This window comes from Oryctolagus cuniculus, chromosome 20 (genome assembly GCF_964237555.1).
Source record: "Oryctolagus cuniculus chromosome 20, mOryCun1.1, whole genome shotgun sequence".
NCBI classification, from domain to species: Eukaryota; Metazoa; Chordata; class Mammalia; order Lagomorpha; family Leporidae; genus Oryctolagus; species Oryctolagus cuniculus.
In genome coordinates this window covers 6072312-6088916 of record NC_091451.1, presented here as the reverse complement: position 1 = coordinate 6088916, position 16605 = coordinate 6072312, and the positions used below count along the sequence as shown (strand labels likewise).

The following is a 16605-nucleotide window of genomic DNA, read 5'->3' as shown; positions in this document are numbered from 1 at the left end:
GCAGGGGCCCAAGCACTTGGGCCATCCTCTACTGCTTACCCAGGCCATAGCAGAGGGCTGGATCAGAAGTGGAGCAGCTGGGACTAGAACCGGAGCCCATATGGGATGCCAGCACTGCAGATGGTGACTCTACCTGCTATGTCACAGCGCCAGCCCCCTGATTTTTTTTTTTAATCAGTCCAAGTGATTCTATGATTATCTAAGTAAAACTTTCACTTAAAACAAAACAAAACAAAACAAAAAAACGGGGACTAGCATTGTGGCCCAGCAGGTCGAGCCATCACTTGCCATGCCAGCATCCCACATTCCACCCTGCTTTGTGCCTGGGCAGCCACGAGAAGATGATCCAAAAACGTGGGCCCTTAACATGGACATGGCAGATCCCCAAGGAGTTCATGCTCCTGGCTTCAGTCTGGCTCAGGCCTGGCCATTGAAGCCATTTGGAGGAGTGAACCAGCAGATGAAACATTCTCTCTCTCTCTCTCTCTCTCCTCTCTCTCTCTCTCTCTCTTGATCACCCTGTCTCTGTCACTCTGCCTTTCAAATAAACACATTTTTAAATAAAAAAAGTAATTGGTTCTGACATTTTTTTTAGGTGAAAAAAGATGTATTGCTTCCATCTGCTCCCACGAGAGTTTGCTGCCTCGAGTTTCTACTATTTGCCTTTTTATCACAAAATGGCAAGAGAAACAGCTCACCTGCAAAATGAAACAAGTCCCTGGGGTGACACATTACAGTTATCTGAAATTTAACCCACTGGCTGTGTTGTGTCTCCTATGAGTCAGCAACTGGGTTTTCAAGTTACTTTCTTTTTTTTATGATTTATTTATTTATTTGAAAGTCAGAGTTACACAGAGAGAGGAGAGGCAGAGAGAGAGAGAGAGAGAGGTCTTCTATCCTCTGGTTCACTCCCCAATTGGCTGCAACAGCCGGAGCTGCACTGACCTGAAGCCAGGAGCCAGGAGCTTCTTCCGGGTCTCCCATGTGGGTGCAGGGGCCCAAGGACTTGGGCCACCTTCTACTGCTTTCCCAGGCCATAAGAGAGAGCGGGGTCAGAAGTGGAGCTGCCGGGACTTGAACTGGCGCCCACATGGGATGCTGGCACTGCAGGCAGTGGCTTTACTTGCTACACCACAGCGCCGGCCCCTCAAGTTACTTTAACACTGCTGCCCACCTTGCACCATGCAAGAGCTTTAGCTCCGTGTCGGATTGCCTAAGCTAGACAGCAACACCACCACCAACTGAGCAGTTTCCTCTGTCCCTTCTATATCTGGCTTTGCCCAAATATAGCTCTCTTGCACCTGTTTCTCCATTATTGGCCAAAAATACATGATAATTATTTTTATATAGCCCACAAAGAAAGGAAGTTAATTACAACAAAAATGTTAAAATGCATTCAGTGAAGAGAAAAATGCCCTATCAAGACAACTGTGTTTCTATGGAATTAAAGAATAGGTTATCAGAAAAGGGAACGATGACTCATGCTGAAGCTTGGGTATTTTGTTGAAATCATTAAACTTTTTTAATTTTTAAAAAAGGTTTTAACAAAGGGAAATCATGTAGTAACTGTCACTCATTTTTATAAAATTTATAACATTCCAATAAGAGCTATGGAACACTACTTAATGTATATGGTATCTGAAACCCAGGTCAAAATGAGATGCTGTTGTCTTTTAGATAACTGCTTTGACAATTAAATTTTAAAAATGTGTGGATCCAAAGTTGTGGCATAATCAGGTAAAGCCACTGCCTGCAATGGTGGCATCCCATATGGGCACTGGTTCAAGTTCCGGAAGCTCTACTGCTGATCCAGCTCCCTGCTGATGGCCTGAGAAAACATCGGAAGATGGGCTGAGTACTTGGGCCCCTGCACCCATGTGGGAGACCCAAAAGTTATTCCAGGATCTTGGCTTTGGTCTGGCCCAGCCCTGGCCATTGTGGCCATTTGGGGAGTGAAGCAGTGGATGGAAGATTTCTCTCTCTCTCTCTCTTTCTTTCTGTCTTTCTCTCTCTGTAACTCTGTCTTTTGAATAAATAAAATAAATCTTTAAAATTTTGCAATTAACAAGCAACTTATGTATACATAAGGCGTCAATTTTAAAGAATACTTTGAGGGGCCAGAATTGTGGTGCAGTGGGTTAAGCTGCTACCTGCGATGCCAGCATCTGATATCAGAGTGCCAGTTGGAGTCCCAGCTGCTCCAGCTTCTATACAGCTCCTGGCTAATGTGCCTGGAAAGGCAGTGGAGGATGGCCCATGCACTTGGGCCCCTGCACCCATGTGGGAGACCCAGATGGAGGCCCTGGATCCTGGTTTTAGCCTGGCCCAACCCTGGCCATTGCAGGTGCTTGGGGTGTGAATGAGTGGATGAAGATCTCTCTGTCTTCTCCTCTCCCTCTCTGTCTTCCTGCCTTTCAAATAAGTAAATAAATCTTTTTTTTTTTAAATAAACCTTTGAAATTCTTGAAAAGAGCTTACCTATCTTTTTTTTTTTTTTTTTTGACAGGTAGAGTGGACAGTAAGAGAGAGAGACAGAGAGAAAGGTCTTCCTTTGCCGTTGGTTCACCCTCCAAGAGCTGCTGTGGCCGGCGCACTGCACTGATCCGATGGCAGGAGCCAGGAGCCAGGTACTTCTCCTGGTCTCCCATGGGGTGCAGGGCCCAAGCACTTGGGCCATCCTCCACTGCACTCCCTGGCCACAGCAGAGAGCTGGCCTGGAAGAGGGGCAACCGGGACAGAATCCGGCGCCCCGACGGGGACTAGAACCTGGTGTGCCGGAGCCGCAAGGTGGAGGATTAGCCTAGTGAGCCGCGGCGCCGGCTTACCTATCTTCTTTAAACAAGATACTTTCTTTCTTGACAACTTTGTTCAAAAGTTTTTTTTAAAATAAATCATACACAGATAAAACCTTCATCTAATTCAAATCTGAATTAGAAATCCTAAATTTCTTAGTTGTTAATACTAAGTTATACTGTAGGGAATAATTCTACCCATAATAAAATTGCTACAAGTTTCAGAATTGGTGCCACAAAGCTCTCAAAGGTCTCAGAAGACTTATAAGCTCCACTTAAATTTACGCTCCAGGTGGACATTTGGCGTAGCAGGTAAGCCACTGCTTGGGATGCCTGCGTCTGAGTCTTGGCCTGCTCCTATGATTAGCTTCCTGCTAACGCAACCCTGGGAGGCAACAGGTAAGGGCTGCAGCACCACCAACTGCAAGTCGAGCAGGAGGAGCAAGCGGCCCTGCTGCAGGTTTGTCTTGACCGGGAGCATTCTGAGCATCACCCCAGCGGCAATGCAGACATCACTGTCACAGAGCTCCCCGGACAACGACCACGGCCTGCAGCTTCCACCCACGGTTCCCTGCTAGACCGTCTTCTGCAATGAGGATTTTCTAAAGGAGCTCTGCAGGCTCTTTCTAGTCTCCATCACAAGAATAAAAGGCAAAGAATGTTCTACAAAGGTGGTTCTTTCTCTTTTCTACTGATGCCGCTCAGACGTTTCATTGAGTATTAAATAGGACTAGTGGATATTTACCACTTGGTAGTGTAATGAAAACAGGAACTTACCCTTTCTTCTTTAAAGATGCATTTATTTATTTGGAAGGCAGAGTTACAGAGAGGGAGAGAGCACTCTCTTTCATCTACTGGCTCACTTCCCAAATGATCACAACAGCCAGAGCTGGGCCAGGCCAAAGCCAGGAACCTGGAGCTCATCCGTGTCTCCCATCAGGGTGGCAGGACCCCAAGCACTTGGGGCCATCTTCCACTGCTTTCCTGGGCACATTAGCAGGGAGCTGCACTGGAAGTGGAGCAGCCGGGATTTGAACTGACGCTCGTATGGGATACCGGCATCACAGGCAGCCACTTAACCCACTGCACCACGACCGCAGCCCCAGGATTTACCCTTTCCATTAAAAATGTGTAACACTTGTAACTGGTGATTGTTATTGCATAGATCTTGATCATGGGCATCCAAAAGCAACATTCGTACCTGCCAGCACTTAGCAATCCTCTCAAAAATACTTGGCTGTGTGCTATTTTCAGAGAAAGACAGCTCTGAATCAAATGAGTGCCCCCCGGTGATGAGAGTTCAATATTGCAAGGAAGAAAAGCAACACCGAGTTACTACTCAGATCCCTCACATGGGTTCTTTCCCTGCTTTCACAGAGGATAACGCTTCCCACAGGGTTGGTTTGTCTGTTTTTGTTTTTCAAGATGTATTTATTTATTTGAAAGTCAGAGTTACACAGAGAGAGAAGGAGAGGGAGAAAGAGAGAGAGAGAGAGGTGTTCCATCCGCTGGTTCACTCCCCAGATGGCCACAATGGCCAGAGCTGCACTGATCTGAAGCCAGGAGCCAGGAGCTTCTTCCCAGTCTCCCATGTGGGCGCAGGGGCCCAAGGACTTGGGCCATCTTCCACTGCTTTCCCAGGCCACAGCAGAGAGCTGGATTGGAAGTGGAGCAGCTGGGACTTGAACCGGTGCCCATATGAAATGTCCCCACCACAGGCGGCAGCTATACCTGCTATGCCACAGTGCCGGTCCCCCCCCCCCCAACAGGGTTTCATTTTCAGATAATCCACGTACCTCAGCTAAAAGAGTCTTGTTTTTCACCAACAAGCCAGCAAGTTCAGGACGAGCTGGGTCAGCTGTCCTTTTATTATACATGTTTGGGTTCCTGCTGGGAACCTACAAAGAAAATTACCAATTAGTTGATTGAACATGCCCCTTACAGATCAAAACCCACAATATTCCAGCACACACAAACTCAAATAAGCAGTTCTAAATACAACACGACTGTAAAATATTGATTTGGGGCATTACCCTAACAAACACAGAGGTCCTGGGAAAACAGCCAGTAGCACCTGAAAAGCGACTGAACATTTTCCTATAAATTATTGCTTACTAGACATACTTATCGACCACAGGTAAATGCAGTGTGTTCAAACAGAAACAACTGCTGAGTATAGGAATCAAAATGTCTAAGGAGATTTTCATGCAAATCTAGGAAAATGTTCACAGAAACTGTAATTGTTAGAGTCAGTAATGAGATATTTACTAGTTTGTAAAATTTCCCTTTACAAATAAATTGCTAAGCACAAATAGTTTCTTTAAAAATCTGATTTTAGTGGATTAGCATCAATTTTGCTTTTAAAAATTGTTTTTTAAAAATTTAATTTGAGGGGCTGGCGCTGCGGTGTGGCAGGTAAAGCTGCCACCTGTAGTGCTGGCATCCCATACGGGCACCGGTTCATGTCCCAGCTGCACTTGCGATCCAGCTCTCTGCTGCGGCCTGGGAAAGCAGTAGAGGATGGCCCAAGTTCTTGTGCCACTGCACCTGCGTGGAAGACCTGGAAGAAGCTCCTGGCTCCCAGCTTCGGATCAGCGCAGCTCCAGCCGCTGTGGCCAGTTGAGGAGTGAACCCACAGATGGAAGACCTCTCTCTGCCTCTGCCTCTCTGTAACTCTTCCTTTCAAACAAATAATGTTTTTTTATTTGAGAGAGAAAGAGAGTGTGCCCGTTTATGGGTTCACTTCCCAAATAACCACAATAGCCTGGGGCCAGGACACTGAAGTCAGGAGCAGGGAGCTTAAGCCAGGTCTCCCATGGGGGTTGCAGGGAGCCAACTACTCAAGCCATCACCTGCTGCTTCCCAGGGGACACATCAGCAGGAAGCCAGAACCGGGAACACAGCCGGGACTTTTTCAACAACATCTTAACATCTAGGCCAAATGCCTGCCACAACAGCAATTTTTATTTATTTGTTTTCACTTTATTTGAAAGGCGGAGAGCTTGGATCTGCTGGTTTACTCCCCACGTGCCCACAACAGCAAGGGCTGGACCAGGCTGAAGCCAGGAGCTCGGAACTCCTTCTTGGTCTCCTGCCTGGTGGCAGGGAGTCAGGGATTTTAGCCATCACCTGCCAGGATCACATACGCAGGAGCTGGACAGAGCACATAGCTGAGACGCAAACCAAGCAGATTAAATGGGACACAGGTGTCCCAAATGCTCCCCCCCCCCAATTTTTTTTGATGTGTCTATACTGAGGGCGAAAATTAGGACACATTTACTTAAATTACAATCCTCCCCATTCTCAAAAGGATGTAAAATACTCAAAATTAAAGTTTGCAGAACTTTCACTAAGGACAAAGTATATGTGATTCAAGTAAGAAAAATGCATTAACCAAAGTCACTAAAAAGATTGTGAGAAGGGGCTGGTACTGTGGTGCAGCGGGTAAAGCCACTGCTTGCAGTGTTGGCATCCCATATGGCTGCCGGTTCGAGTCCCAGCTGCTCCACTTCCAATCCAGCTCTCTGCTATGGCCTGAGAAAGCAGAAGAAGATGGCCCAAGTCCTTGGGCCCCTGCACCCACGTGGGAAGACCCAGAGGAAGATCCTGGCTCTTGGCTTCGGATCAGTGCAGCTCTGGCCATTGTGGCCATCTGGGGAGTGAACCAATGGATGGAAGACCCCCCCACCTCTCCTTCTCTCTCTCTGTAACTCTGCCTTTCAAATAAATAAATAGATACATCTTAAAAATAAAGTGAAGGAAATATGATAAATGTCTGCTAGAATTTTTTACTGAATGAAATTATGTTTTAAGATTAAGAGTTAGATATCTCAGCTGGCGCCATGGCTCACTAGGCTAATCCTCCACCTTGCGGCGCCGGCACACTGGGTTCTAGTCCTGGTCGGGGCGCCGGATTCTGTCCCGGTTGCCCCTCTTCCAGTCCAGCTCTCTGCTGTGGCCCGGAAGTGCAGAGAAGGATGGCCCAAGTGCTTGGGCCCTGCACCCCATGGGAGACCAGGAGAAGCACCTGGCTCCTGCCTTTGGATCAGCACGGTGCGCCGGCCGCAGTGCGCCAGCTGCGGCGGCCATTGGAGGGTGAACCAACAGCAAAAGGAAGACCTTTCTCTCTGTCTCTCTCTCTCACTGCTCTCACTGTCCACTCTGCCTGTCAAAAAAAAAAAAAAAAAAAAAAAGAGTTAGATATCTCTAATGGTGAGTTTATCACTATCAGGCCTTCAAAAAAATTTCTAATGGATGTAGTTCACATGGACAAAAAATAAACTCAGGGTTGGTGTTGTAGCACAGCAGGTTAATCGCCACCTGTGGTGCCAGCATCCCATATCAGAGTTCCAGTTCAAGTCCTGGCTGCTCTGCTTCCAATCCAGGTCCCTGCTAATGGCCCTGCAAAGGCTGCAGAAGATGGGCCAAGTGCTTGGGCCCACTCACATGGGAGACCAGGGTGGAGTTCCATTCTCCTGGCTTTGACCTGGCCCAGCCCTGGCCATTGCAAACAGCTCACTGGGGAGTGAACCAGTGGATGGAAGATCTCTGTCTCTCCCTCTCTGTCACTCTGCCTTTTTTTTTTTTTTTTTTTTTTGACAGGCAGAGTGGATAGTGAGAGACAGAGAGAAAGGTCTTCCTTTTTGCTGTTGGTTCACCCTCCAGTGGCCGCCACTGTTGGCGTGCTGCAGCCAGTGCACCACGCTGATCCGAAGGCAGGAGCCAGGTCCTCCACTGCCTTCCCGGGCCACAGCAGAGAGCTGGCCTGGAAAGGGGCAACCGGGACTAGAACCCGGTGTGCCGGCGCCGCAAGGTGGAGTATTAGCCTAGTGAGCCACGGCGCTGGCCAACTCTACCTTTCAAATAAACAAACAACAAATAAATCTTTAAAAACTTTGATGGATAAATAGCTTATGGCATATTCATATACTATATGTATTATAGAGTAATGGAAATTATTTAATTGTAAATACATCAAACAGATCCCACTAAATAATCGTCACAAAAGAATAAAAATAATTTAACTACATCAAATATATTAGATTGAGGTGAGATAGAAATTGAGATGATGGAAAAAAATGAGAGGGAGGTGCCTTGAACAAAATAATGATAATATGTCATGAATTAAATGATTAACTTGATTGAGATACAAAACAAAAATGTAAATTGATAAAAATATGCCAAGTATTTTATTTACTATATCACAATATCACATAGATTCCCAGCACAATTACAAAAAGAAATAAATAATAACTAATATCCAATTAGGCTTTGAATTTATAAAAATAAGAAATATTCAACATATATAACCTATTTTTATAGACAACTACTTTTTTTTTTTTTTTTTTTGACAGGCAGAGTGGACAGTGAGAGAGAGAGACAGAGAGAAAGGTCTTCCTTTTCCATTGGTTCACTCCCCAATGGCCGCTGTGGCCGGCGTACCGCGCTGATCCGAAGCCAGGAGCCAAGTACTTATCCTGGTCTCCCTATGGGGTGCAGGGCCCAAGCACTTGGGCCATCCTCCTCTGCACTTCCGGGCCACAGCAGAGAGCTGGCCTAGAAGAGGGGCAACTGGGACAGAATCCGGCGCCCCGACCGGGACTAGAACCCGGGGTGCCAGCACCGCAGGCGGAGCATTAGCCTAGTGAGTCGCGGCGCCAGCAGACAGCTACTTTTAAATACAGCTCAAAAATTTTCCTTACTTCTTCATAGTTTAAAAATAAAGACAAGTAGGCATGTTATGTAAGGATACTTAGTTGTTTATATAAGAAAACATCAAAATGTATTTAAGTATGACATAGAAACATGATGTATCACGGAACTGACGCAGCAGTTAACACGAATGAATTAAACTCAAGTGAATCAAACAGAATTGATAAAAAATACAAGACTGTATGAAAGTAGCAAGGCAGAAAGTTATACCCCTAGAAGAGGTGGCAGAAATGCCCAAAATACTCTCTTTCTCTGGCTCTACCTCTCTCTGTAACCCTTTCAAATAATAAATAAAATAAATCTTAAAAAAAAAAAAAAAAGAAATGCCCAAAACAACATTAGAAGCATTCTCATGCATGTTAGTATTAAACATGTAAACACAGGGGCTGGTGTCATGGCGCATAGGTTAATCCTCCGCCTGCAGCACCAGCATCCTATATGGGTGCCGGTTTGAGTCCCAGCTGTTCCACTTCCAATCCAGCTCTCTGCTATGGCCTGGGAAAGCAGTAGAAGATGGTCCAAGTCCTTGGGCCCCTGCATCCGTGTGGGAAACCCAGAAGAGGCTCCTGGCTCCTGGCTTCAGATCGGTGCAGATCTGGCTGTTGTGGCCCTTTGGGGAGTGAACTATCCAATGGAAAACCTCTCTCTCTCTCTGTCTCTCCTCTCTCTGTGTAACTCTGACTTTCAAATAAATAAATAAATCTTAAAAAAAAAAATGTGGACATAGAAGCTCCTACCTAATTCAGACTAATTGTTACCTTTGGAAAGAAAAAAGAAGTCCAGGATGGTGAATAAGACTTTCACCTGGGTTTGTAACTGCAGCTCCCCCAATATCCTCCTCTCTCATGACCCAGAGCCTGGGGCCCCGTATCTCCCTGCAGCCCAGCCACCAAGGAGACCCCTGCTCAACAGTGCTGGGAGTGCCCAGGATTTTCACTGGCTGATGACTCACTCCTCTTGTTCAGTCTTTTTACATCTCCCATCTCAAGAGTGGGCTATGGGACCTAAGAATGAGTGTGTTATATTAGTCTCCGGAGTTTTCAGTATACTTGAAATCAAATGCAAAAATTGAAACTTACAATCATAATCAAGTTGATTTTTGAAATCCCCCAACTAAACTACCAGATGACAAGAACAACTTTCTGGTATTGTATCATAATTCAATCTAGACCTTAATATATGAGGGTACTTCAAAAAAATCATGGAAGATGGATTAAAAGACAAATTTTGGCGTGGAAACTTTGAAATCCATGCCTATTTTTTTTCATATTACATATTTTTCATCGACTTTCTATTACTGCTATACTTGGTCCCAAAGAAAACGTGTTTTTTAAATTCACTTGTTGAGGCCAGCGCTGTGACATAATAGACTAAACCTCTGCCTATAGTGACGGTGTCCCATGTGGGCGCCGGTTCTAGTCCCGGCTGCTCCTCTTCCGATCCAGCTCTCTGCTCTGGCCTAGGAAAGCAGTAGAAGATGGCCAGCAGCCTCATGGGAGACCTGGAGAAAGCTCCTGGCTCCTGGCTTTGGATCTGCTCAGCTCTGGCCATTGCAGCCATTTGGGAAGTGAACCAGTGGATGGAAGACCTTTCTTTCTCTCCCTTTCTCTGTATGTAACTCTACCTCTCAAATAAATAAATAAATAAAAAGCATTTAAAATGTAAAAAATTCAGGTTTTTTTCAAGTTTTTTTTGTTGTATTTTTAAAAATGTTTATTTATTTGAAAGATAAGTAATACAGAGGGAGGCAGAGACAGAGAAAGAAACCTTCCATCTGTGGGTTCACTCCTCAAATGTTCACGATAGTCAGGGCTGGGCAAGGTCAAAGCCAGGAGCCAGGAACTGCATCCTGGGCTCCTGACTGGGTGATGGGTCCGAGCGCTTGATATCGTCTGCTGCTTCCTGGGTGTGTGAGCAGGGAGCTGGATCAGAAGTGGAGCAGTGCTCCAAAATGGGATGCAGGCATCACACAAAGGCGGCTTAACCTGCTGTGTCACCACACCCACGGCAAGCTTTCAATTCTGTAATTCACTTAAAAGGAAGCTCCGAATTAAGTGAGGATTAGTTGACAATAAGATTATGATGACCTCTTTAATATTCTTTACAATTGTGTAATGCACTGGTGCATATTTTCATATTGTTATATTCCATGCAACATCCTTCATTGGAGTGCTGGTTTGACTCCTGGCTTATGGCCATCTGGGGAGCGAACCAGCGGACAGAAGATCGATCTCCCTTGTCTTTCCCTCTCTTTCTGTTCTGCATTTTAAAATAAATAACATAAATCTTAAAATAAAATTCCTAGAAGGTTTCATGAACACTTATCTTATGTGTTTTAAAGAAGCTTAAGCTTAACTAAAGATTGAAGAGCACTGTCCTTTTGCATTGTATCATTTTTTTTTAATGATTTTATTTATTTATTTGACAGGCAGAGTTAGTGAGAGAGAGAGAGAGACAGAGAGAAAGGTCTTCCTTCCATTGGTTCACCCCCCAGTGGCCGCTGCGGCTGGAGCTACACCGATCCAAAGCCAGGAGCCAGGTGCTTCCTCCTGGTCTCCCATGCGTTTGCGGTCTCCCAAGCACTTGGGCCATCCTCCACTGCCCTCCTGGGTCACAGCAGAGAGCTGGACTGGAAGAGGAGCAACTGGGACTAGAACCCAGCACCCACATGGGATGCTGGCACCGCAGGCGGAGGATTAACCTAATGCATCACACGCCGGCCTCTGTATCATTTACTTTTAGTGTAATACACACCCGTCCCCAGCAGACTATGCTTGTAGTCATTTAAAGCCACCAAGAGGAGGAAATAGAACATTTCCAGCGAGCCCATCCTCTCCAAGCCTCCTCTTCCGACGTTATCTTCGAGCTTCCACTCAGGCTAGGTGGATCTTTCTCATGGTCTTAGAAAAACCAAAGGAAGGGACATCATCTGACTCAAAAAGATATTTACGGGTGAGTATTCGGCCTAGCGGCTAGCAGGCCAGTTATCCTGTATCTGAATGCCCGTATGGCTCATACGCAGCTCTGCTCTGACTCCAGCCTCCTGCTAATGCAGATCCTGGAGGCACTGGTGAGGGCTCAAGTCCTGGGCTCCTGCCACCCATGTGGCAGACCTGGCCTGGGACTGTTGGGGATATTTTTGGGGAGTGAACCAGTGGATAGGAGCTCTCTCTTTGCCTCTGGCATAATTAATTAAAAAAAAAAAGTGGACCATCTATTGTGGCACAGTGGGTTAAGCTGCCACCTGCAAGGCTGGCATCTCACGTCAGTGCTAGTTCAAGTCCTAGAGGCTCATCTTCCACTGTAGCTCCCTGCTAATACACCTGGGAAAGCAGTGGAAGATGGGCCAAGTGATTGGGCCCCTGTATCCACGTGGGAGACCTGAAAGAAGGTCTAGGCTCCTGGCTCCAGCCTAGACCAGCTCTGGCCATTGTGGCCATTTGGGGAGAGAGCCAGTAGAAGGAAGATCTCTCTCTCTCTCTCTTTCTCTGTCTTGCTCCCTCTCTCTATAACTCTACCTTTCAAATAAATAAAAAATAGATAATTAAAATTTTTACAAGATATTTAATATCCAGAAAGATTCTCATTATGTTCTAGCCTAATAAAAGAAGTCTATGCACCTGGTATTTAGCCTAGTGGTTCAGACACCGGTTAGGATGCATGCATCCTGTGTCGCAGCACCTGGGTTCAATGGCTCCAGCTCCTGATTCCAGTTTCCTGCTGATGCAGACCCTGGGAGGCAGCTGTGATGGCTCAGATAATCAGGTTCCTACCACCCACATGGGTGACCTGGATTGAGTTCCTGGCTTCTTGAGTTCATTTTGATCCAATTCTGACCGTTGTGGGCATCTTCCTGAAGAAGTGAACCAGCAAATGGGAGCTCTTTCTCTCTCTCTCATCTCTCTCTCTCTCTCTCAAAAAAAAAAAGTTTTAAAATAAAAAAGAACTCTGTAAACAAAGTGGTAATATGATGCACTAAAAATAATGGGAGTCCGCTTACTTTGTTATACCTCTAAGCCACTGTTCGCTCTCTAGCGCTGTTACTAACCTACAAAATGATGGCATTAAAATCCTATCACAGCTCATTTCTATACTGTTTTTGATTGTGGGCCTCGGTGAAATGTGAGAACCTCCAAACAGGCTAAAATAAAAAAAAATTCATTGGAGGGAGGGTCCATTAGATTAGGATGTTTCATTACTCCTTTTTCTAGGGTCCAGCCAGGAATCAAGCTGGCTCTGTGGAGTAATGGGTGCTGGTTCGGGTTCTGCCTCTACTTCTGATCCAGCTCTCTGCTATGGCCTGGGAAAGCAGTAGAAGATGGCCCAAGTGTTTGGGCCCCTTCACCCACTGTGGGAGACCTGGAAGAAGCTCCTGGCTTTGGATCAGCTCAGCTCCAGCTGTTGCAGCCATTTGGGGAGTGGAAGACCTCTCTCTCTGTCTGTAAGTTTGCCTCTCAAATAAATTAAAAAAAAAAAAAGTTGGGAAATCACTTGATCCCATGTCTTGGATCATTCACCTGCACAGAAGCGGTCAGGGTGACAGCACAGGCAAACGGGCAACAGAACTGGACAGTCTTCTTCCTCTAGCTCTCAGCCATGCAGAAAGTTGCTTTACCCTCACCTTCTGAGAACAGGGACAAAGTAAATGCAAAGGATAACTCACCCCTGGGGGATTTTTCTGAGCCGTGTGAGCTGACTGATGCCTGGCTTCTGATGGCTTAGCCTCGCGGGGCTCTTTGGTTTGGCCTGTAGCAAGCCTTCCTGGATCCGAATGGCTTAAAAACTGCAGTGGGCTGGACATGTTGGAGACACCCAAAGCATGAAGCAAATCTAGGAACGGTGAGCCACGGTGCTTCCGGAGGCGGTCTGCGAAGAGCAGTCAGGAGGAGATGCTGACATCTGCCCACGGCCAATGGCAATGTCTTCTAGAAGGTTCCACCTCAGTTCCTCAGTGCTTAGCCAGACCTCCAGAGGGGCTGCCCAGTGACCAACTGTGGCTTGGAGACAAGGCAGAGCTGGTCTCTAAAGATAGCCATAAAACAGTGTTTAGATTGCAATTGGTTGAAGCAGCCTGCTAATACATATATACACTCGTTTTATTATTTGTACATGCTGTTTAAGAATCATATATTTGGGGACCTGACTTGCAAACTTCCTTCATTTTCAATTTCTCAATCAATCTGTTGAAAATGCTAACTATATCCCTCAAGATTCAGCCATAAAAGTCAAAGCCGAGTTAAACACGTAGCAGGTTAAGCTGCGGCCTGTAGGCCATAAGGGCGCCAGTCCAAGTTCCAGTGTCCCATTTCTTTTTTTTTTTAAGATTTATTTATTTACTTGAAAGTCAGAATTACAAAGGAGAGAGAGAGAATCTTCCATCTACTGGTTCCCTCCCCCAGTGGCAGGGCCAGGCCAGACGGAAGCCAGGAGCCAGGAGCTTCATCCAGGTCTCCCAAGTGGGCACTGGAGCCCAAGCACCTGGCCCATCCTCCACTACTTCCCCAAGTGCATTAGCAGGGAACTGGATGAGAAGTGGAGCAGCTGGGACTCAAATCGGTGTCCGTATGGGATGCTGGCACTGCAGGTAGGGGCTTAACCCCCTACGCCAACATGCTGGGATTTCTACGATCAGGGAATATATTCCAGGGAGGAAAAAAAAAAAAGATATTTAAAGACTGTGCACTGGAGGGCTGCGTTAAATGGTCAAAAGTACCAGAATGAGAAGAAAAAAAGAAAAATCAGGATTATGACTTGCAGAACCTGGAACAGAAAGCATAAAGACCTGCTTTCCTTCACTAACTCTGAAGCCTGTTTTGAAGTGCCTCCAGTCATTCATTCTAGATTTATTGGTTTGTTTGTTTGTTTGTTTGTTTGTTTTTTGACAGGCAGAGTGGACAGTGAGAGAGAGAGACAGAGAGAAAGGTCTTCCTTTTGCTGTTGGTTCACTCTCCAATGGCCGCAGCGGCCAGCGCGCTGCGGCCGGCACACCGCACTGATCCGAAGGCAGGAGCCAGGTACTTCTCCTGGTCTCCCATGGGGTGCAGGGCCCAAGGATTTGGGCCATCCTCCACTGCACTCCCGGGCCACAGCAGAGAGCTGGCCTGGAAGAGGGGCAACCAGGACAGAACCTGGCGCCCCGACCAGGACTAGAACCCGGTGTGCCGGTGCCGCTAGGTGGAGGATTAGCCTAGTGAGCAGCGGCGCCAGCGATTTATCGGTATTAAAGGCAACCATTAGAGCACAAATATCTCTAATGAGACTTCTGTCTTTATTTTTATGAGTTGATACCTGGGATCATTACTTTATCAATTCCTTCCCCTAGTACCAAAGGAGAGAATCACAGAACTAAAGTTTGGGGGCCTGCACTGTGGCACAGCGGGTTAACGCCATTGTGGCCAATTGGGGAGTGGACGATCAGATGGAGGACCTATCTCTCTCTCTCTCTGCCTCTCCTCTCTCTGTGTAACTCTGACTTTCAAATAAATAAATAAATCTTTTTTTTTTTTTTAAAAAGAACTAAAGTTTGGGAGCCAAAACAGAGAACAAATTGCTCCTCAGTCTTGGGATGAGAATGATATGGAGAGAAAGTTCTTAAGAGTCCACCCTTTATTTTCATGTTTACCTTCTTACCATTTTATAAACAAGGAATTTCAATTCTTTTTTAAAATTTTTTTTAAAGATTTATTGATTTGAAAGTCAGAATTAGAACAAGAGGGAGAGAGAGAGAGCGTGCGAGAGAGATCTTCCATCTGCTGATTCATTCCCCAAATGGCTGCAACAGTCAGAGACAGTCCAGGCTGAAGCCAGGAGCCAGGAGCTTCATCTGGGTCTCCCATGTGGGTGTTGGAGCCCAAGTACTTGTCCCATCCTCCTCTGCTTTCCCAAGCACATTAGTGGATAGCTGGATAGGAATTAGAGCAGCCAGGACTCGAACCAACGACCATATGGGATGCCAGTGCTGTGGGTGGTGGCTTAGCTCTCTGTGCCACAGCGCCACCCAGGAATTTCACCCTCATTGCTGCTAAGAAACAAGCTACTGTGAAGTCCAAGTATATCTTGAGAAGGGTGAGCATATAAATCCTCCAGGATCAGGTCAAGTATCACCTCCTGCAAGATGCCCTTGGTTTCTGCAAAGTGCAGAAATCTCCCTCCCTCCTTTAAGTCGCTATGGTCTGAATGTGTTCTCCCAAATTCATATGCTGAGAACTTAATTGACAATTAACAGTGTTAAGAAGGAGGTTTTCAGGAGGTGACTCAGTCACGCATGCAGATCCCTCGTTGATGAGGTTGGGCCCTTATAAAAGTGTTGGGGGGGGGGGCGGCACTGTGGTATAGCGGCTGCTCCACTTCTGATCCAGCTCTCTGCTGTGGCCTGGGAAAGCAGTGGAAGATGGCCCAAGTCCTTGGGCCCCTGCATCCACGTGGGAGACCCGGAAGAAGCTCCTGGCTCCTGGCTTCGGATCAGCACAGCTCTGGCTGTTGTGGCCAGTTGGGAAGTGAACCAGCGGATGGAAGACCTCTCTCTCTCTCTGTCTCTCTCTCTCTGCTTCTCCTTCTCTCTGTGTAACTCTTTCAAATAAATACATAAATCTTAAAAAAAAAAAAAACCCTAGTATACGATCTATCCTTTTTTTAAAAAAAGCCTCAACACTGTATTATGCAAAGCTGTGTCTCCCTTACTACATTAACGGTCCCTAACACAGGAATCTATTTCTGGTTCATCTTTATCATCCCACACTAGACCCAGAAAGTCTAGATCAAGCAACTAAAGAACTCAGCAGGAAAAAAAAAAAAAAAAAGAAACCTAATACAAAATGACCTTGGTGATAGTACTTCTCTCCTAAACTCAGCTTGTAAAAACATAGTAAGACGTAGAAGTTCAAAGTAACAAAGAAATGCAGCGATACGACACAACTACACAGTCTGCAGGTACATCAGGCACCGTCGGCTACACCCTTCATTCAGTAAGAAGTAAAGCATGCGTTTTACCCTGTCAGGGACGAGAGGAAACTCTAGAACCCAGGTCAGTTCTCAGAAGAGACCCGAAATGTCTGACTCCTCGTCCTGTGTGAGCGGCTGCCCCACAGTTTGCCTGTGGAAT

General features: G+C 46.2%; 1 protein-coding gene across 2 annotated transcripts in view; it reads right to left on the bottom strand.

Annotated features, from left to right (window-relative positions):
- LOC100347009 (coiled-coil domain-containing protein 170) overlaps positions 1-16605 on the bottom strand; it is a 51302-nt gene extending 34697 nt beyond the window's left edge. The window contains exons 1-2 of one of the 2 annotated variants that reach the window (XM_070065053.1): positions 16494-16605; positions 4589-4690 (exon numbers count right to left, since the gene is read on the bottom strand). In XM_070065053.1, coding sequence (XP_069921154.1) covers positions 4589-4669 — 81 coding nt within the window. In that variant the 5' untranslated portion in view covers positions 4670-4690; positions 16494-16605. Of the gene's footprint in view, positions 1-4588; positions 4691-13167; positions 13527-16493 lie in introns of those variants that run through there. The other variant, XM_070065052.1, reaches the window with a different exon arrangement.